General features: G+C 31.9%; 1 protein-coding gene across 1 annotated transcript in view; it reads left to right on the top strand.

Moving 5' to 3' along the window:
• The window catches only part of LOC134229361 (uncharacterized), a gene marked incomplete at its 3' end in the record, with an annotated part of 78,416 nt that extends 69,375 nt beyond the window's left edge, over positions 1-9,041 (top strand). The window contains exons 4-12 of the mRNA XM_062711110.1: positions 2,523-2,641; positions 3,055-3,226; positions 3,940-4,008; positions 4,112-4,234; positions 7,739-7,861; positions 8,080-8,145; positions 8,305-8,364; positions 8,492-8,557; positions 8,976-9,041. Of these exons, the coding sequence (XP_062567094.1) occupies positions 2,523-2,641; positions 3,055-3,226; positions 3,940-4,008; positions 4,112-4,234; positions 7,739-7,861; positions 8,080-8,145; positions 8,305-8,364; positions 8,492-8,557; positions 8,976-9,041 (864 nt within the window). The remainder of the gene's footprint in view (positions 1-2,522; positions 2,642-3,054; positions 3,227-3,939; positions 4,009-4,111; positions 4,235-7,738; positions 7,862-8,079; positions 8,146-8,304; positions 8,365-8,491; positions 8,558-8,975) is intronic.
• Positions 9,042-9,540: the final 499 nt, after the last annotated feature.

Here is a 9,540-nt window from a genome sequence, read left to right as displayed (position 1 = left end):
TATTCAAAGGGTATGGTCAAGGTTAAAGTTAAGTAGTTTTTTTGTAAAGGTCGGTCAAGCTCCAAGGTCAAGAGGTCAAATTAAATACGCCCAAAAGAAAGTTACAAGAAATACACATAAATAACATACATATACCTATAGAATATACACGTAACATGAAAGATATAGCTTCACACACTCAAAAATACTAGGCAAGGTTAAAATATTTGCGGAAAACAGACAGACGGATTCACATGACAAAACTATAAACTCCCGAATCTAGGAATATAAGATGCAACTTTCCAAATAGTCAATTTTTAATGGTGACAGAACATTATTCGTCAAAAAAATATGAAGGGAAAACTTCGACACCTTCACGCAGAATGGATACAGAGTTTTAGAATGTATAAACAATCATATCAGACATTTTAAAGGCAAATGCACACCATCTTTCCTCTAGATCTGTTTTTTTTAAAAATTTGAGGGGATAAAAGAATTTAACTTTCAGGATGTAAGAACAAAATATAGAATAATTTCTTTTGCAAAGCAGAAACAACTTATTTTAAGATTTCCCTCTACAATTCAATTTAAGACATTAATTGCTCCAAAATAGATATTAACTGAGTCTTCGTGTTATATCACACCCATCATAATTATTGAACGGAAATGATCACCACTGAAAAAAGAAAACTTCCTTATTTGACATAAACATTTATTTTTATTTGGTATATAGAGACAATGTGTCTGCAGTTTTAGTGTTGGTACACTATGGTGCCAAAGAAAGCATTTTATTTTATTAACGAGTACGTGAAAAATAGGGTCATCATCGACAAAAAAGTTGTTTGATTAAACAATTAAACCCGTGTTTATGGTTAAAAATTGAAATTGACGACATCAGGGAAAACTAACCTCAAGACCAGCAATGAAACCCCACTTTCCTCGAGTACTTGCCTTTTTCCTAGTCTGGATTCTATTACAAAAGGCTGATTCTTTACTTAAAACCGGCAGAAAAGGTAGGATTATTTTAGGAATTTTATTTCTTATGGTAGAATTTTGAATGATAACAAAAACATCAGAACATATGAAAATTATACGACTCGATAAAATTGTGAAAATCGTACTTTAACAAAATCAATTCCTCGTAACAAGCCTTAATATCAAATTAAAGTCAAACAAAATACAAATTGACAAATAATAAAAGCAGAATGTTTTTATCTTGAGTATAATTTGGTACATTTTGTCCTGATTAGGATATTATTTGGAGAAGATCCTGAATAACTGGACACAGGCGTCAGATAATTGTAACTTGCTCGTGTCCAATAGGTCCCTCTTCCTTGGTCTATCAATCACAGACATTCCAATTCTTAAACCCACAACCTCCACACAATCTATTGGGCGTCAACCGAGTGATCTTCAATGAATAGGAGCTACAGGGACATTCACACCATGGTTTGAATTGCTGGGTAATTAAATGTTTATTAAGGATTTTTATCTTACTGTAGCTTTATTGTAGGCTCTTTATTCATGTGAATGTTTGCTTTTATAAGAACTGGCCATTGGTGTCTATCTAGATAAATTGATATTTATGAAAGATACATATTCTTGTATAGCTATATACATATATATCATATTTCATCTCCGTGAACTTGAAATAAAAGATACTACAAGAGTTTGACACATAAGGTTTAATATATACTAGGTACTTAAATATGTAAAGATGTTAATGATATCATCCACTGTTATAACTAAGTTTTAAGATTAACGTGATTACTTCAATTGTTGCATATTAACTCAACTTCCTTAATTTATGAGGTTGACGTTTCATACTTGATATTATACTCAAGTACATATTCTGCATGTGGACGATTTCTAAAACGAAGCAAGTTATTGTAAAAAAAAAAGCAAGATGATGAAACATGGATATCGATATCAACGGTCTCGGTTAAAGTCATCATTCGACAATTTCTATCTTTGATACAATGACGTTATCAGCAAATTCAATCTATCCTTGAGTCAATGTTGATTTACACTCTTTATTTGAATTGTTAGACCATTATTTACTCACTTAATCGTTTGCAGATTTATCGTTTGCCCAATCATGACATGAAGCACACTGCTGGTGCATGTGACCGACGGCAGGGGATACTTACTCCTCCATGGCACCTGATCCCACCTCTGATGTTTAGAGATCGGCATTTGCTATTCTTCCGATTCGAATTTTTTAATGGATTTTAGAGCTTGAATACTGTTTGTAATCGCCATATTACATTGTCTAAATAAATGTTCTTGAATAATGAATATACATGGAATTTAATCCTTCCACAAGTTTCTATAGCACGCACATTAAAACGCAACTTATTACACCTGTGTAAAGTACCTATGATATATACTTTATCAAAAAACATTGCATGAAGTATGAACAATGAGATCTTCTAAAAGTAGATCAGTTTAAGTCTCCAGGACTTCATAAATCTTTGAGCAGGTCTTTGCAATTGCTTGCTCCAAAGATACTACTTACTTTAAATGTTTTCTTTTGATTCCAGGTTGCTTTCTGTATAGATTCGTGGAGAAGAACGCAAGTATTACGGATGCCACATCAAAAATCAGCCTCTTCACTAAGTGCTATCAAATTTGTAAAGAATATTCCTTATTTGGGATAAATGTAAGTACGAATACATGGTCCATGTATCGGCCATAGAATTTACGAATTGTTGACATTAAACGAGATTGCTGATATTTTTGTTTCACGAGTGTGTCTATCAATAACTTACCTCGCTTAAATTGTAAATACGTAGAACTTGCTCTTCTGTATCGAATCAACTGAAAAATATAAACTCCGTTTGCAGGTGACACATTCATTGATGAATGAAAAATAACATAAATCACAAAACCAAAACTGGGAATAAGAAGACTCCACATATGACATATGTTTGATATTCCTGAGGTTATTAGAGGGGCACCAAATAAACTTTACATTATTCTTTGCTTGACATTTTCCCTTGACTTGCTGGAATAAAAATATACAGCATTCAAATCTTAAATGATTGTATTTTTCGAAGTTTTCATTTTTTGTAGAATGCAATTTGTTTTTGTGCAAATAATGCAGCTTTTGGAAAAATACACAATGGCACGTGTGTATTGAAAAATTCCTTCAGTATCAAGAACGATATAATTGGAACAGGCAACACCGTTAATAGTTACCATGCATTTGCTGTTTATAGAAAAGTAGAACGTATCACAAATTTAGGTAAATTTTTTTATTTAAATAACAAAACAAAGTTAAAGATTTGTTACATCCACTAATCATTTAATCAATAAACTATCTTTAAATCCTCTTTTTGATAAAAAAAAAAAAACAACAAACTTTTGATTACGAAAAAATGATATTCTTTTTTTTTTTGTTCTCAAAATATTTTGAGAGTGATATGCATCTTTGAAATGTTTACTGTACTGCACTGTTACTCTACTACAAAAATATTTCAACAGTTACTAAACTTGGAATTTGAAACATGTGTAAATAAAATTAATAATAACTAAAGGTAGTGACAATTGTTCTTTACGTGATCGGTCGGCAGGGGATGCTCACTTCTCTATGACACCTGATCCCACCTCTGATGTTTGAGAAGACCGTGTTTGCCATGCTCCTAGTTTGTATTGTTCAATTGGTTCTTGAGTTAAATACTGTTCGTTATCTTCATATATTTCATGCATTGTGCTTAAAGCATTATGCATCATTGTAATATGACAATGCTCCAAAAATGCTTATCCCTTCAAACTCCTTAAACGTACCCTTTACAAATTAAGGTTTCTTCAGCAATCTACCACATAACTTTTGAATATCTAAGGAAATTATTTATCTCCTAGAAATATACTCTACTTCAACAACTGAATATTTTATTTTTGTGAACAGGTTCGATACAGCATCAACATAAATCCTTTAAACATTGTTTTTCTTTGTAGAAGATACTCTAGGTGAATGTCTGATAGAGACTGTCAATGGAAATGAAACGTTTCCTTGTGATTCAGCGGGTATGTTGTCATTGCTATTATCAAACGTTCTGCAGAATTTCTCAAAATGACTTGATACTGCCTTGGATATGGTAAAACTCATAGTTTCGTTGTATAATCATAGACAACACAAGACGTACATGGGCTGAAAGTTTTGCCAAAAGCACATATTTAAATGGAAAGAAAATGAACATTCTTCCAAGATGGCTGCCTTTTGTTCGACGGTTAATGATAAACTGGAATGATGGTAAGAAACGTTGACATTTTTTAAAAGCGGGGGTTACATGTAGAATGTTAATATTGTTAACATTTAGATATTTCGACGATGTATTATAAATTAACAAGAATAACTTTCATCTTTATGTCGATTGGTTATTTCCCAGTGAAGTTCAAATTAAAAAACACCTTCAAGTATGCCGCATCTCTTTCAGATTTGGGTGTTTATCAGCTGTAGATGATAAGGTCTAACTAAACTCTATTTGTATGACAAACGTTTAGTTTATAACTTTCTTTTTCCACCATCATCAACATTCCTTATTGCTGAAGTAAATCCTATGTTGTTTTTTTTTTTTATATAAAGACAGTATTTAGTGGATATTATTATTGTTAAAATGGCCATGTAAGCAAAAATAACCTATGATTGGGTGAATTTTGCCTGACTTGTTTAATTACAATTGTTATGCTATTGTTTTGATACTGAAATTGACTACGGCATGTCCCGTCTACCTGAACTACTGTATACAAAGGACCCAAAGCGGAAACTGATTTCGCCATTGGGATTTACAAAGGTCCTTCTTTATGTCATATTTACGGTTGTGTACATATCTGATGTTTTAGAGGTCCGTGTTTGCTCTGCTCCTTCTTTTTATTGTTTGCTTTGAGATCAAATACTGTTAATAATCTCCATAATATTCTAGCATATTATTTTAATCATTTACCCCAAGCTCTCTGATTGGATCAAACTTGATCACATGATAATGTATATAACAGCATATAGACTTGCGTTACTATTTCTAGAATCTGATATGCATATCGATTTGATGTTTCTTAGAATGGAAATAATTTTCTGTAAAACAAAAATAGTACTTATTTCACAATTATAACTACTACAGAATATGACTTGATGTTTCTGAAAAAAAAATTTACTATGTACAACTTTACTTGTATTAATATTTTTTTCATGTTTCGTAATTGATGAGACGTAACAATGCCTCGAAAAACATATTGAATATGTTTGTCAAAAGTTGATACAAACATAATCATATGAATTAAGTATTTTGAATAAATGAATCCTCTAAATAACTACGTCAATATAAAAGAAACATATTCAAATCAAACAGCTTAATTCATTTTGATATCTAGTCTCTAAGTGTTAAAGAGGAAAAATTTGTGCCTTTTTTCCATTATTTTCAAATTTTGTTTTGTCAATATATGTTAAAAATAATATAACAAATATAGCCCTTTAATTCGGTCAATCCATAGATATATCGACTTCACAGAAAATCATATCGACCGCGCCCTTCGTGCTCGGTCGATATTCTTTTGGGTGGAGTAGATATATCTATGGATTGTGCTCATCAAAGGGCTATATTTATATAATATTTCATCCATCACTGTTTGTTTTCTTCCTTTTTCATTTTGTACAAGTACAAGAGGCCCAAGGGCCTTGAATTGCTCTTCTGATAAATTGTACAACCTATCACTTCTATTTGAAGCCTCTAACCCTAAGTATTCTAAGAGCCAAGTTGCATCAACTGACAAAGTTTGATGATTCTTAGCCAATTATAACTGAAGATATTTTAATAAAGCTATAAAAAAAACCATAAGTAGGTCACAATGACCTACTTTAAGATTGAAGTTTTCTGAGGACTCAAGATGCAGTAATAGACACAGATTGAAGATTCTAAGCCAATAAGTATGTGAGATATTCAAAAGTAAGTCACCTTGACCTACTTTTTCATCTACATTCTTGGAAAACCAAAATGCATCAACTGACAAAGTTTGATTATTCCAAGCCAATAAGTACTGAAGATACTTAATTATAGCCATAAAATGTTAAAAGTAGGTCACTGTGACCTAATTTTTAGTAGGCGATTTTTGGAAGCCCAAAATACATCAACTGACAAAGTTTGATGATTCTCAGCCAATATGTATCTGAGATATTCAAAAGTAGGTCACCATGACCTACTTTTTGGTTGACATTCTCTGAAAACCCAAGATGCATCAACTGACAAAGTTTGATGATTCTAAGCCAATAAGTACCAGAGATCCTTAAATAAAGCCATAAAATGTCAAAAGTAGATCACCGTGACCTACTTTTTGGTCATCACTCTCCGAAAACCCAAGATGCATCAACCCACAAAGCTTGATTTTTCTAAGCTTATAAATACCTAAGATACTTAAATAAAGTTATTAAATGTCAAACGTAGGTCACCATGACCTACTTTTTGGTCGTCACTCTCCGAAAACCCAAGATGCATCAACTCACAAAGTTTGATGATTCTAAGCTTATAAATACCTAAGATACATAAATAAAGCTATACAATGTCAAAAGTAGGTCACCGTGACCTACTTTTAGGTCGTCACTCTCCGAAAACCCAAGATGCATCAACCCACAAAGTTTGATGATCCTAAGCTAAGATACATAAAAAAGCTATAAAATGTCAAAAGTAGATCCCCGTGACCTACTTTTTGGTCGTCACTCTCCGAAAACCCAAGATGCATCAACTCACAAAATTTGATGATTCTTAGCCAATAAATACCGAAGATACTTAAATAAAGCCATAAAATTTCAAAAGTAGGTCATCGTGACCTACATTTTAGTCAACATTTTTCAAAGTCTCAAGATGCATCTGCTGACCAAGTTTGATGATCGTAGGTCTAAAGGTAATCAAAATATGCCTTTTAAACAATGTGAAAACATATGCCTGTAAAATTCAAAAAGTAGGTCCCAGTTATCTTCTTTTTCATAAATATGTTTTAAGGTCCCAAGATGCAGCAATTTACAAGATTTGATGATTCTAACCCTCTCAGTGTCTGCAATAATGGGATTAAATGTTTTAAAAAGGATAAGTCATAAAGTTCAAAAAGTAGGTCAAGGTGACCTACTTTTAAGTTGACGTTGTTCAAGGACCCAAGATGCATCAACTAACAAAGTTTGATGATCATAGGCCTTAAAGTGTCCAAAATATGCCTTCAAATCAATTTGAAAACAAATACCCGCAAAATTAAAAAAGTAGGTCACGGTGACCTACTTTTGATTTAACATGATGTGAAGTCTTAAGATGCATCAACTTACAGGATTTGATGATCCTAGTCCTTATAGTAAGCAAAATATAAACGTTTTTATCAATTGTAAATTTAGGTAAACTTTGAAGCGACCTTGAGATCACGCCCTTTGTCCCAGGGTCATGCCTTGAACAATATTTAATCTTCAACATATTCTAATCCTTGTGTGTAAGTTTGGTGAAAATCTGCCGGGTGGTTCTGGAGAAGAAGATTTTTTAGCAACCAGTACTTTTGGTTGTGTTTTCCTGATTATCTCCCTTTGTTTAAGGGTCCCAACCCTTATTTTAGCACAAATGGTAGCCCTTGGGCCAAGGATACCCTGTGACAAATTTGACACTGATTGGCCAAGGCGTTCTTGAGTTATGGCCCATTTTCTAAAAAGTTGACGCACACCGCACAAATGGCCATAGCATTAGCTCTTTGAGCCTTTGGCTCAGAAGAGCTAAAAATGTGATTTACTCAGGGTCCAGCTCTTTGGAGAAAGGGACGGTGTGTATCAGTGTCAGAGAGCAGAACGGAGTATATGAAGCCATACCAAGACATTGTCAAGGAAAGCTAACTTCCATCTGCCAGGACAAACGCACTGGTGAGTGAATGAATTCAATTTAACATTAAGTTAATTTATAATAATTGCCCGGGATATCACAAATCATTGTTTAAATGTTTAACAAAACTAGCCACAGAAACATTCTATAAATCATTTTTTAGAATCTGAGATTTGTAAAATATTGTATTAAGGCGTTTAAAAGCGATTCCAATGATCATTTAAAATATTTTCACCTTAAACTATCTTTTTATACCTAGATGCAATTTTTCGTCATGGGAGCAAAGTCGATTCACAAGAGACGCCATCAAAAACAAACTTCAAGGGTTTGTCTTTGTTTGTTTTTTTTTTTTTTTGTTTTTTTTTTTTGATAGAAATAAACGTTTTTCCACTGATTTTCGGTTTCCAAAATGTGATTTTTATGTGTTTAAACGAATGTAGCGATCATTGAACATTATAACCCAATATAGTATTTTTATAATTAGACCCAGTTTTCAGTAGTTTGAGCAAAGTGACATCGCAACATAATTTCTCAAACTCCAAAGGTTTGTCTTCAGTTCTTTTGTTAGAAATTAATTTTTTTTTCTTATTAGTAATATGTCTTTTACGTGTTCAAAAGGATTATATTGATCATTAAAATAATTTTTATCTTAATTTTTTTTCCATGATTAGAACCAGTTTTCCGTAGCTGGAACAAAGTAACACCGCAACAGGCTTTACCGGTCTCAAGCTCCAAAGGTATTTCCTCAACTCCTCTGTTAGAATTAAGCGTATTCTTCTATTACCAATATCATGAAACTGATATTCTTTCAATATAACTGAGTCTCAACATGGATATTTATGCTTGTTTCATGCTTCAAATCAACCCAATTTTCACAGTGTGCTAAACTTCACATATAGAAGTTAGGTATAAAATCAATTAGCAAAACAATATTTTGATAAACATGCTAAACATAAATGAAAATGTATATTACCAGTATTTGATTATTCTATAATATCGGTTAATTAAATACTAATCATTATTAAAATAATCAGTAGATGTGCCATTGATATACAAACCTGCTGGGTTTTGAAACAATATAACCGAATAGAGTATTTTTATAATTAATAATTTTTTTATTAATAATTTTTAATCTAAAACATTTTTTATGATTAGACCCAGTTTTCCGTGGTTGGAACAAAGTGACCCCCACACAGGATTTACCTGTTTCAAACTCCAAAGGTATGTCTTCAGCTCCTTTTTTTATTTGTTTTTTTTGTTTTGTTTTTTTTTTTTGAAATAAGCGTATTTTTCTGATTACAAATTTACAAATATTATGAAATTAATAATCTATCAGTATCATATGATGTTTAATTTATGCGTGTTTCATGCTTCAAATCAATCAATTTTCACAGTGTGCTAAACTTTATGAATAGAAGTTAGGTATAAAATCAATTAGCAAAACAGTATTTTGATAAACATGCTGAAAATGTAAATCACCAGTAGTTGAATTAATCTATAATATCGGCTAATTAAATACTAATCATTATTAAAAATAATCAGTAGATGTGCAATTTATATAACCTGCTGAGTTTATCGTTTATAAAATATTCTTAAGGTATCAAATTGAGTTAAGAAATGAATCTTATCAAAAAGGTCACTGGAAATGAACATTGGTTTAGCAAGCCCTTAAGGAATTAAGGAATTAATCTCGTAACCAACCAGTATTTATATCCCAATA

Source organism: Saccostrea cucullata, unplaced genomic scaffold (genome assembly GCF_032062105.1).
Source record: "Saccostrea cucullata isolate Sc308-1 unplaced genomic scaffold, CSIRO_AGI_Scuc_v1 ctg6713, whole genome shotgun sequence".
NCBI classification, from domain to species: domain Eukaryota; kingdom Metazoa; phylum Mollusca; class Bivalvia; order Ostreida; family Ostreidae; genus Saccostrea; species Saccostrea cuccullata.
The sequence above is the reverse complement of the archived record's forward strand: the minus strand, read 5'-3'. Positions and strand labels throughout refer to the sequence as shown.